Source organism: Prionailurus viverrinus, chromosome A1 (genome assembly GCF_022837055.1).
Source record: "Prionailurus viverrinus isolate Anna chromosome A1, UM_Priviv_1.0, whole genome shotgun sequence".
Classification (NCBI taxonomy): domain Eukaryota; kingdom Metazoa; phylum Chordata; class Mammalia; order Carnivora; family Felidae; genus Prionailurus; species Prionailurus viverrinus.
Genome location: NC_062561.1, coordinates 150,198,878 through 150,211,844, shown reverse-complemented (window position 1 = coordinate 150,211,844; position 12,967 = coordinate 150,198,878). Strand labels below are relative to the sequence as shown.

The window sequence follows — 12,967 nt, the reverse complement described above, 5'->3', positions numbered from 1 at the left end:
TAGACTTTCAGTTGTCACATCAACCCTCCCCACCTATCCTGCACGACCATGACCTTTCCTCTACCACAAGTATCTGTCTAGTCTCATCTTAGGGTACTCAGTTAGGCGAGGGGCTCTTCACACTTGCAGAAGTCTTACTTATTTTCATATCTTCAACTATGTTCATATTTTTCTGTATACTTGGAACGTTCTTCAGTTTAATTCACTTCCACAAACATTAACTGAGTACCTAATGTTTACCAGAGACTGTGCTATGTCCTAGGGACACAAAAATGTAAATATGGAGCAGTTGCCTTTAAGGATAGTTCATTCTTTTAATCTCTCTTTGTCAATCCTTTGGTCTTTCCTGTACATGCTACTTACAATACTTCTGAGAAAAAAATTTCTGATTTAACTGACCTGATGCTGCTCATTCTTTTACTCCATATATTCTCTTACTCCATATTCCATATTTCTTCTTCAGTTGTGTTATGTCATCTGTAACTTCTTAGGCCAGATTTTTATCTGGGAAATGCTTTGAAAATTCTAGAACTTGTAATAATATTCATGTGGGATCCAAGGAATTTAACAAAAATCCCCTACCCCTGAACAAGCAGAGCAAGACTAACTCCAGTTTGTGCTACACCCATCATCTCATGTATAACCCCCCCTACTTATTGCTTAAGACACTCCCCCACCCTAGTCAAGCCGCTGAGCACACCCTTACTGGAAACAGGCTCATATAGGAATGCGGAACCCCTAACGGCCAAAGAATGTAAACCCTGTCTTTTGCCCGCCAAACTTGCGTGCCAATTCTGACCAGAATGATAGGCTAGTTCAAACAGTTACTATAGGCTAAATTGTAATTCATGTGGCCACCTGCGTGTGGACTGACATGAATGTGCAACTTTCTGTGTGTGTTACAATCTCATTGGCCACTGGCCCCTATAAAACTGCTATGCCTTTTAACCTAGGGGTCCAAGTCCCTGTTCCTCTGTGTCGGGTATACTTGGGCCCAAGCTCGAGCTTGCAAGTAAACCCTCGTACGTTTGCATCTGTATTGGCTCCTTGGTGGTCTCTCGGATTGGAAATCGGGGGCATTACATTCATATTTCCTAAATTATTTAATAGGTCACTTAATAGGTATATTTAAAGCATCTTTATGCTCTGAAACTTTTACATATAAAAATTTTATACCCTGCGGAGTTCTGGAAGAGACTAATCTATAGTGAAAATAATCAGCAGAGTTGTTGCTTCTGAGATAATGGGGACAGTGATTGACAGGGAGGGGGCACAACAAATGGAACTTTCTGTGCTTAAAGTTTGCATTACACAGGAGTATATATTCATCTAAATTCATAAAGTAGCCACTAAGATTTTGTCCTTTTTGTTGTATATAAATTTTGCTTTTTTATGTCTTTGTTTTGTATTTATTTCTTAGCTGTTTTATGCCTTTCCTTCATAGGGTGAAGTCCTGAACAAAGGAGGTTCTGTCCTCTTGGAACTTGGGGGCTAGCACAGTGGTACACAGAAGCATTCTGATGAAGCTCGCTGAAGCCTCTCTTTTTGGGTTCTTATACAGGCTTCATTACACAGGTATGATTGATTAACTCATTAGCTAGAGTGATTGATTCAACCTCTAGCCCTCTCCTCTCTCAGAAAAGCAGGGAATAGGACTGAAAATTCCAACCCTCTCATTTAAGGTTGTTTCTCCTGGCAACCAGATTGCATTCTTAGGTGCTTTCCAAAAGTCACCTTCTTTAACATAAACCCAGTTGTGATGGAAAGGGATTTGTTATGAATAACAACACACCCATTTCACCTATATGGCCCCAGCATTTTCTGGAACTGAGGGCAAGAGACCAAATATTATAACAAAAGATGCTCCATTGCTCTTATCAGGAAAGTCTAAGGGTTTGGGGAGCTGTGAGCCAGGAACTGTGGATGAAGACCAAATATGTAGAAGGAACATACTGTGGCTATCTGAATGACCAAATATTTATAATTTACTTTCTCTGATGATCAGAAAGGATTTTTTTGGAGGACATGCGGCGGGGGGGGGGGGGGGGGGGGGTGGTGGTGGTGGGGAATTAGATTTAGAAGGTGTCTTAGTCCCTTTTAAGCTACTATAACAGAGTACCATAGACCCGGTGGTTTATAAATAATAGAGACTTATTTCTCACAGTTTCGTTGGCTAGGAAGTCCAAGATCAAGGTGCTGGTAGATAGTGTCTGGTGAAGGCCTGTTTACAGATGGCTGTTTTGCTGTGTCCTCACATGGCAGAAAGGGGCAAGAGAGCTCTTTGGGTCCTCTTTTAAAAGGGCAATAACCTCATTCAGGAATGCTCCAATATCATGATCTAATCACATCCCATAGGTCCCACCTGAAAATACCATCACTGGAGATTAAGTTTCAACACAAATTTTGGGGGGGGGGGGGACACACACATTCAGTCTATAGCTGGAAGTACCTTTTTTTTTTTTTTTTTCTGTGGTAACAGAAATATTTATAATTCCCTTTCTAAAATCCACAGAATTTTTTCAGACAATTCACATTAAATCCCATAAGGGAAAAAATTGCACGCCAGATTCTTGCTATAAACTCATCCTACAGATGAGGAGAACAAAAGCAAAAGAAATGTAGATAAAATTAAATTTTCTTACAACTTGCAGCCCACTGATAAACACCTGAGACAAGGAGAGTGACATTCCTCAGGAACTCACAACTGCCTTAACATTAATGCTTTGCTAGAGGCAAAAAACAACCTTAGCTTGACAACAGCCAAATCTCTAGGATCCGGTAAATCTTCTTTAACATATGAAAAGCCCTTTAGAAACTTCCTTTATCTCTACCTCTCCATTTAAGAGTATATAATCAATCACTCCTCACAATCACAGTACAGCTCTTTGTACCCATGGTTCCTGTCCCTGTGCTTTAATAAAAATTTCCTTTCTTGCACGCAAAATGTCTCAAGAATTCGTTCTTGACCATTCGCTCCTGGCCCACAACACATCACTACTGTGTGCATGAGAAAGTATTTTTTGTACTGTAAATGAGAGCAATGTCCCCCAAAGCTCAGGCTGTTAGGGTAAAAACATTTGAGAATTCTAGATTATCTTATTTTTTTAATTGGTAATAAAATAATGATACCCAGGTTAAACAGTTTCAGTTCTGCTACACTGCATGCATACAACGCACTTAATTTGTAGTGGTGGGAAAATCTATGGTTTCCATTACATATATGGAGGGAAGAAACTCCATGAGTGTTCCTGTAGCTGAAAAGGGAAACTATGACCATTGAACCATCAGAAATTGCCATCTTCTAGATCAAAATCTGGAAAAATTGGTAATTTTATATCGTTCAACTTAATGTATACTGTCTGGGGAACATGTGATGGGTTTTGGTAGTTAGCATGAGAGTTTGAGCATGGATAGAGATTTCTCACTAAGTTTATGGATAGTGAGAAAAGCTCTTAGAAGGTAAGGTATGGGAAATTTTTTTGATAATATTAATTAGAACAAATCAGGGTTAAGATATTTAACAGATCATCTTCTGTTACTAGGCATCAGGAGACAGTTTCCTAGACTGGCTCCTCATATACTTGGAAATGCTATTAAATCCAATTAGTATTCATCCTACCTCCATATATCTAAATATATCTGTTAAAAGCTTAATATTTACCAAGCATAGTATAAGTTTTGAAATCCACCAAAGAAAACACACAAAGCTTATTCTAAAGGATATAGAGCTCTATTAAGATACTGAATAATTACTCAACAGTTATCAGGTATCTGCCTTTTGTCATATCTGATAAATTCGGGATAGGGCAGTAAATTTTAGTAGGAATAATCTGAAAAATTCAAATTTGAGATGACTTTGCAAGGAATACTACGTAGAGTTGTACTGTTTTCCAATGTACAAAGTAGAATGAAGACGACTAGACAAGGGAGCAAAAGTGCTCTGGTATGATGCTGTGTCCATCTAGAAGAGATTCAATTTTCTAATTTTTACATAGGTGTCCAATGGGTAAGTGAGGTCCAACAAAATGAGAGATAAGGTGGAAATGCCTAGTTGGTAGTTACTCAAAACTGCATCTCAAAAAATTATTTTAAAAGCCAAAAGCTATTTACCTCCATCATTCTGGCCCCAGTCCACATTCGGGGATGGAGAAGAGATTTTTACTTATTATTTCAGTTTTTGAGTGGTACCCATATTTGTAATTGTAGACACAATTCATTTTAAATTAGAAGAGTCCTTAGAAAGTCATCGAGTTGACATGGAATTCTACAATGGGACAGAGATATAGGGAAGTAATCTTTTTCAAGATCCTATGGAGTATACAAGTATGTCATTGAGGGCAGGCCAAGTTTTTCTGTAGTAATAATCCTAATCCCAGAGTTTTAAAATAATGAAAATTTCTTGCTCAATCTATACATTGGACAAGTGGCTGTACTCACTAGTCTCTCAGGGATCCAGGCTGTACCTGGATGGAGGCTGTATTCCTGCAGTACAAGGAAGGGGTACACTGTCTTCTGTAAGCTTCCATGAAGAAGTAACACATCACTTCTGATCATATTTTCATTTGTTAAAGCAAAGGAGACAGAGTTCGATCCTGGCATGCACATAGAAGAACTGGCAGACTTGTGAAAACCCTAATGCCTATTATACCAGGTTAGGAAAAGACCCAAACAGCTTGTACCCATATTCAAATATGAGTTCAAGAAGTCTGTCCAAAGTCAAGTATAAATTATTTGAATTATATGTTCACTAAAAAATCTTCACGGTATCAATGTTAAATACATAGAAAGTGGCTATCTTCCTTTTGATCTGTAACATGTTAATAGCTGGAAGAACAAAATATTATTTCATAATGGATACATTTTTTAAAAAATTTTGATACAGAGTATAAATCATGTAAAATATTCCACTATCTACTATATAAAAATTATTTATTTTCTATTCAAAAGAAGAAAAAAAATAACCCACAACACTATTTCTCCTCTCTTCCATAACAGTTTATTCTGGTTACAATCTAAAGACCTTCATTTATTGGATACACTAAAATAAAAGGCTTATTACATTTTGACATTTGATTTCCTCTTTTCAGTACACAGATCTTCCTTGACTTATGACGTGGTTACATCTTGCTAAACCCAATCTAAGTAGAAAGTATCATTTAGTTGAAAATGCATTTAATAAACCTAACTTGCGAAAATAGCTTAGCCTAGCCTACCTTAAACAAGGTACGCTTGCATTAGCCTACATTGGGCAGAATCATTTAGCACAAAGCCTTTTTTTCTAATAAATAAATAAAATGAATATTTCAGGTAGTTTATTGAAAACTGTATTGAAAGTGAAAAACAGAGTATTTGTTAACCCTGTTGTTTACCCTGGTGATCCTGTGGCTGACAGGAAATAGTGGCTCTCTGCTGCTGTGCAGCATCACAGGAGAGGATCCACTGCTTATTGCTAGCCTGGGAAAAGATCAAAATTCAAAACTCAAGTATTCTAGTTTCTACTGAATTTATATCAGCTTTCACCTTTACAGTTTGAACACCTTAAGTCAAACCATCATAAGTTGAGAGCCGTCTATACTACACAGACTAGCTGCAGCAGGCACTGTCTTTCACACACCAAAAGCCACTTTCTTTTCCCTTTCCAGTAGAAAACAGATTTGTTTCAGTGCCCACTCTTCCCATAGAAGACCTGGGAGAAATCTTAATTGCTCAAATCTAATCACTGTGGTACCAGCCATTCCCCTTGCTAGTGTTGTATTTAGAAATGAATATATGACCCTTGTGACCAATGAGGAGTGGATTTCTAGGCAATCTTTCTTCACACTTAAAAATAAGTTCAAACAGGGGTGCCTCGGTGGCTCCATGGGTTAAACAACTGACTCTTGATTTCGCCTCAGGTCATGATCTTATGGTTCAGTTCGTGGAATCCAGCCACATTCTGGGCTCAGCACTGACAGCATGGAGCCTGCTTGGGATTCTTTCTCTCTCTCTCTGCCCCTGCCCTGCTTGTGCTCGCTCTCTCCCACTTGAAATTAAAAACTTGAAACAGTAATTTTTCTTGCTGGATATTGTCAAATCTGTGTGGGATGCTTGGAACTATGGCAGCCATCATATGACAAAGCAAGACGTTACGAACAACAGGTTGAGTAAGATAGAAGGCCTTTAAGTCCACTGGGCTCTATTCCTTGTTAGGTAAAACTATGCATTCCCTAATTCTTTACATCAGTGTTTCTCAAAATACTAGTCTCAAACAAGATCCACAGCTATTGCCTTTTCATCAAAGTTTGTCTACAAAAACTATCAGATGGAGTAAACAGTATGGGCAGTGACGTGGCTCAGTTACATTTTGGCACAAACTCCTTCCATTGAGTCTGCAGTAACTGGATTACTTCAATATACATTTGGTTGGAGAAACCAATTCAGTGAGTCTTTGGGGAAAAACTTTTTTATCTAGAAAACATGGAGACATACACTATTTTGGCATGCAGATTAGGCCTGGGATTTGCTTTTTAAGTAGTTTTATCATTCTTGGTTTCTACTCAATAAATGTTCATTGACCACTCACTAAATTATACATGCAGGATACATGAATAAATAAGTCTCCCTGGTCTCAGAAATATACCCTGGTATGAGAGACAGGGAAGGAAATCAGTAATTACACTACATGCTGAGCTGATTGGAAAGCTGTTTACAAAGTGTTGGAGACTTATGTGTAATGTGTTTGGGATATTGGGGAGGAATCATCAGGATAAAGCTTTACAGAAAATGTGGCACCTGAGCTAACAAGATTTGGAGGAGGTACATAAAACTGGAGCTATATAGCTAGGATGATAATGAAACTGTAGGGAAATGACTGAATGACATACCAAGGAGCTGGCATTTTACTGATGGTGACAGCTTACTATAAGATCAGACTTCGGGTGCCTGGGTGGCTCAGTCGGTTAAGCGGCCGACTTCAGTTCAGGTCACGATCTCGCGGTCCGTGAGTTCGAGCCCTGCGTCGGGCTCTGGGCTGACGGCTCAGAGCCTGGAGGCTGCTTCGGATTCTGTGTCTCCCTCTCTCTCTGCCCCTCCCCCGTTCATGCTCTGTCTCTCTCTGTCTCAAAAATAAATAAAACGTTAAAAAAAAATTTAAAAAAAGATCAGACTTGCATTTTACTAACATGCTCTCAGGCATTTTTGGACACGGTAAGATTAAACTATCAGCTGGATACTTAGAACTGTAGCTGGAGTAACTGAAAATACCAACCCACAACTGTAGAAAGGCTGTGGGATCAACTAGAACAACTTAAATAACGTGTTTCCTCTACCTCACCTGTTTTTCAGTTAAACAGTCCACATTAGGCACTTAAAGAAATTTGCCTAAATAAGACCTAATTCCATTTCTAATCTTTGAAACTAAATACATGTAACAGGAAGTGAGGCAGTCTCTTGAAGACAATATACGATCAAGCCTGGTTTTGAATCCAAGCATCTTAAGTCCTAAACCTGTATTAACTGCGTTTGTTCTGCCTCTGTAGCAAAAAAAATTTTTTTTTTTTTCCTGCTTTGGGTGGCCAAAGCTTAATTATGGAAACAATAATAGTTTTCTTAAAAGCAAATGGCTGGGTTTTGGCCCCTTGCAACATCCCTAATCAGGTATTCTGTAGTCAAGGAAGCATCCCTGTGGGGTAGTTTACTTTGCCTAGCTTAGTTTCAGACGTGCATGTATGAGTCCTTCCAGTTTAAGTTTTCCAAAAGAATCTGGATTTTTATGAGAATCTTGTAGTTTTAAGTGTTGGCTTGAATTTTGAAAAGACAGTTTAGGGGAAAAAAGAAGAAAAAAACCAAAAACATTCTGTGGTGGTTTTTCAAAAAAAGCCAAGCCAGTACTTTAAAATATGGTAGATGGAAGCATATTCTTATATGAAATGGTCATGGTTATGTGTCAACTTGACTGAGCCATGTGTCCAGGTATTTGGTCAAACATTATTCTGGATATGTGTGGTGTTTTTTGGAGATTAACATTTAAATTGAATAAGTTTCATTAAAGCTTGATTATTCTCCATAATGTGGGTTAGCCTCATCCAATCAGTAGGAGACCTTAAAAAAAAAAGACAGGGGTACCTGGGTGGCTCAGTTGGTTGATCATCTGACTTTGGCTTAGGTCGTGATCTCACAGTTCTTGAGTGTAAGCCCTGCATCAGGCTTGTTGCTATCAGTGCAGAGCCTGCTTCACATCTTGTGGGGCTCCAATTTACAACCCTAAGATCAAGAGTCTCATGCCCTGAGCTAGCCAGGTACCCCCTGGAAGAGGAAATTCTGCCAAGATACATTTGGACTGGAAAAGCAACTTTTCTCTGGATCTCCAGCCTTCAGCGATACCCACCAGAGTTTGGACCTGTCAAGGCTCCACAATCACATGACCCAGTTTCTTAAAACAAATCTTTCTACATACATATCGCATTTGGTGTTTTCTGAGTATACTACTACTCAGTATAGCTGCTGAATGAAGCCTTTTTATGATGGGGCAATCTGTGCTCCTCTCCCAGGATGGGCAAAGTAGGTTTTTCCCTCATTCATGTAAAATCCTCAAATACTGTAACTTAGGAAGACAAATATAATAAATCAGATGTTATCTACCTAGACTCTGCTGTCCAATCAATAGTAAGTAAAGTCTGATTTATATTTTACATCAGAAAAAAATCATTTAGGACTTGCCAGAAATTAAAATGTTTTTATATAGTTATTGAATCTCAAAATACACGATATACACTATTCCTAGATCCTCCAAAAAAATGAAGACAGCTAAATTTGTAATTTAATGGCACAGATCTGAACCAAGAATTTGAAATCATTTTATGAACCTTAAACTTCCTACTTTCCCAAAGATAGAAAGCCGTAATGTTACAAAAACGCAGGAAGACATCTGATTCATATCAAAAACAAAAACAAAAAAACAAAAGGACAATCACATGCAAGTACAGAGAATAAGCCAGGCAAAGTCATAAAGATTTAATTGTATCTATATTTAAATGGTTGTTATGTAGCTATTGAAGAGTGTAACAATAGGCCCTGTCACATAAACTGAGAAGTGTGTTTTTAGAGCTCCAGCAAATTAGTAGTTTAACATTAGGGGTATATAGGAACTCTAATGTTATGGTGAGGCAGCTCTTTTGTTCCATGAAGAAATGTAGAACCACCCACAGCAATTTTTTAAGAATCCACAGAGACTTTCTTGTAATTATTCTAGTTTTTAAACACTGCTTTAAAAACTATAGCCCCCCAACCTGGGTGGCTCAGTTGGTTAGGCGACCGCCTTCGGCTCAGGTCATGATCTCAGTTTTTGAGTTCGAGCCCCGCATTGGGCTCTGTGCTGACAGCTCCCAGCCTGGAGCCTACATCAGATTCTGTGTCTTGCCCTCTCTTTACCCCTCCCCTGCTCATGCTCTGTGTCTCTCTCTCAATAATAAATAAACGTTAAAAAAAAAAAAAAAACCCAAAAACAAAAAAACAAACATAGCCCCCCAATCACCAAAAAGTCTAGAGCTCAAATACACCACTAGTTTACAACCTCTATTTTATGGCATTCTAATACAAGTGGTATTCCAAAAGTGACCAAACTAGGATTAAAACATTCTGCAACTACCTTTTTCCTGCCCCAGTTCAAAGCTCTAGGAACTACGTCATTGTATTTTAAGTAGCTAACAGCATTTTACCATCCATAACATAAATTTGATTCACGGATACAATTACTCTTCAGAGGCATCTTTTAGTCCATGTCTACTAAAGTTCAAGAATAAACTTGGGAGTATTTCTATGTTTTATCTTGCATGCTATTACATTTCATTTCAAATATTCTACTTTTATTCAGTCTAAACAAAACTAGTGTTGGTCAATAGCAAATTTATCAAGGCAAAAAATTTAGTTTTAGATCACAAGTCTGGAGGGAAAAAAGCTCTTGGACTTCACTCTATACACTCACTATTGGTTTTCCTCATGATTAAGTAATTGTCACTCATGAAGAAAAACAACTTTACTGCTTCAAGTAAAGACTAAATGTACACTTCTTCCTCTTTTTCAATTAAAAAAAATTATTCTGGGACAACAAAGTCAAGTTTGCATTTTATATAACATAAATTACCAACAAGGTCCTGACCTAGTAATCAAAAATTAAATCTCAAAATTTAAAACCAAGAAATAGGCTAAATTTACACATATTTTGAGCAAACAAATACTAGAACATTTCCTAAATAAAAAGTCAGCACAATTATTACATTCCAGGTTTCAGAGAAGAGGCATTAAGGATTCATGCCATAAGTTTATTTACAAACATATTGAGTATGTTGAATTCAAGAATTGGATCCATTTTTCAAAGAGACTGCACCTCTTAAAATGCTCCTTTCACACCTGCAAATAAAAAAAATATATATTGGTATTTAAAACGTCCCACCTATTAAAACAGAAACCATGTACTTTCATACACATATTGTCTGTCCATCAGTTTGGTACATCAGAAAGCGTTTACAGTATCATGACTTCATTCATACTGATTTGCTTCATCATATGCACCAAAATCTTTCCATTATGCATCACTTGGATAAAGAACTTCCCTTGTATATTATGAAGAATAGAGTCTTTTCTTTCCAAAGGATAGTTTTGGAATTTATTCCAATCATTCCACAGATCTTCCCAAAATGTTGCTTTGAGGCAAATTCTGATTACAATTATGCTAAATAAATCTTTTCTTCTCACACAAAGAATCTGTTAATCTTCTAGCACATAAGACTGATTGGGGTATGCACAAACATATGTTGCCCTAACGTTAATTAGTCTATCAGAACTCTACCTGGTTAAGTGTGTGAACTGAAACAAGACTGGCTAAAAATCCTGGTTCACTATCACCAGTTAATGGATATGAGGCAACTTAACATCTTTGTGTCTTAGGCCAGGTGAAGTCACCCAACCTCACAGGCTTGCTAGGTGTAACTAGATGACATTAATGTAAAGTGTGCCTGACAAACAGTAGTATCCAATATACACTGGCTTTCAGGCAAAGAAACGTTTGTTTATTGGTTCACCAACGTGTCTCCACCAAGGCCACATCTACACTAACTTCAGAAATCAGCCCTACACACTGTGTGGGTGTGATGGGGGGTATAAAGAAAAACAATGTTTTAAGATTAGAAATCCATTAATTACCTGTTTAATGGATTAATTAAAACATCCTTATTTCTTAAGCAGCTGGTGTCTTACTATAAAAAAAGGTGCAGCAAATCCAGATCCAAAGTACATAGTCATCATAACAAGTAACCGCCACTTGTTTTCCACTGAAAATGGCAAATTCTGTTGGGGAAAAAAGAGAACAACCAACAAAAATGAAACTGAATCATCTGATTTTATAGATTATAGACATACACAGGGGATGTTAGGTATTTTTTTTTTTTTACATAATCAGGTTATGTATGCCATATATAATATCCTATTTCAAACATTACGTTTTACATCCTATGACCTTCATGTAGGACAACACTCTAAGGTTTAAAAAAAAAAAAAAAAGCACTGGCTTTACTGAGCACAGGCAGTGGTCTTAACTCCGGTGTATCACACTGGTTAAGTTTTCCTTTTTACTTTAGAAAAGCCGAAAAATTTATTCTTCAGGGGACCTGTTTTAGAAAAAGAATGCACTGTTCTGGTTTGCTATTTGTTAGAAACTAGTCACCTTGTAAAGGCACACGGCAAAGTTAACTGAATTACGAAGACTGACTTTTTCATAATCAAGCGGCGCTACCATCGAAAACCCTTCTTCCGCCCTTTCCTACTAGGCCTCGATCACTGGAGGTTGTTACTGCTAACTACTCGACTTAAGCTATTGATACTTGACGCTAAATCCAACTTCAACTAAAGAGATTTAATACTTCTAATTTAGTTAACTAGCTTGGACTCGACCCACAACCACAGGCCCTCACATCCTCCTTTGTTTCCGACGACCTTCACTCCGAGTCCGGTGACCTCTAGTTCGGCTTTAAGCCACAAATATCTGCAGCATTGGCCTCAGGGACCCTCCAGATCTCGGAGGGCGCGGCGAGGAGCGCTAGGGCCAAGTGGGGCCTAAGGCTCTTCCTATTCATTCCTTTACCCGCCGACGGCGTGCAACGGGGGTCCTGCGCTTTGCCCCTGGTTCCTGGGGGAAGTTGAACTCTACCCGACGCCCCAGCTCACCTCTCCTGCTTACCGTCTCCCTCTCCACGGTCCTTGGGAGGCCTTGGAGTTCAGCAAATCGCAGCTAAGTGCCCCCTCCCCCAACGAAACGGGGCCCCTAACACACTAACCTTCCCTGGGCCCTCCTCATAGTGGCTTCTACGGACCACAGAGGTTGTGAACCTCCGGATGCTCTGTCCCAACATAGCGCTGTTGGAAGTTCTGCGAAAAGCGCAGAGCCCCTAGACGATAGAAACGACAGCACCAAACCAAGTCCTCTTCTTTTCACGACCTTGTTCTCCGGTGTGTAAGACCCGGAAGGGAAGATGGGAAACGGGGAGCGGCCACAGAAAATGAGACAAGATGGTGGGGTCTGAGGATTGTGGGAATTGTAGTTCAGAACGCGGCATCGCCTTGTCGGCTCTGAAGGACTATGGGAAACGTAGTCCCACGGTAGAGCCGGATTGCTTGTGGGGGTCGGGTAGAGAGGTACTGGCTGTGTGTGTTCGGGAGGCCAGGAGGGTAAGAGCCCAAGGCGTTTCTACGTGCAATTTAGTCAAACCTGATTTCTTGTCGAGTTCTGATCAGGATTTTGGGGGCCGGATTCCAGAACAGTTGTACTGAATTGAGTGACGCAGTCTCACCGAGTTTATGGAACACAAAAATAAACCTTTACCACTTGTTTTGGGGGGATTTTTTTGTTTGTTTTCTTTTAATGCTAGGAGCCTGTGATTTGCAGTACTCTGCCAGCGCTGAGAGAGGTGTATACCGTGATCTTATACGAGGAAAC

At 39.0% G+C, this 12,967-nt stretch overlaps 1 protein-coding gene and 1 non-coding gene across 2 annotated transcripts; both read right to left on the bottom strand.

The window, feature by feature from the left end:
• Window positions 1–10,261: 10,261 nt before the first annotated feature.
• LOC125174036 (cytochrome c oxidase subunit 7C, mitochondrial) lies at window positions 10,262–12,550 on the bottom strand. Its single transcript, XM_047873765.1, has 3 exons — window positions 12,309–12,550; window positions 11,179–11,322; window positions 10,262–10,386 (listed from the first exon to the last, which is right to left on the bottom strand). The coding sequence occupies exons 1-2, from the start codon at window positions 12,381–12,383 to the stop codon at window positions 11,206–11,208; spliced, it is 192 nt and encodes a 63-aa protein (XP_047729721.1). The 5' UTR covers window positions 12,384–12,550; the 3' UTR covers window positions 10,262–10,386; window positions 11,179–11,205.
• LOC125147498 (small nucleolar RNA Z39) lies at window positions 10,486–10,548 on the bottom strand. Its single transcript, XR_007145217.1, has one exon. It is a non-coding gene; the product is annotated as a small nucleolar RNA Z39 (small nucleolar RNA).
• Window positions 12,551–12,967: the final 417 nt, after the last annotated feature.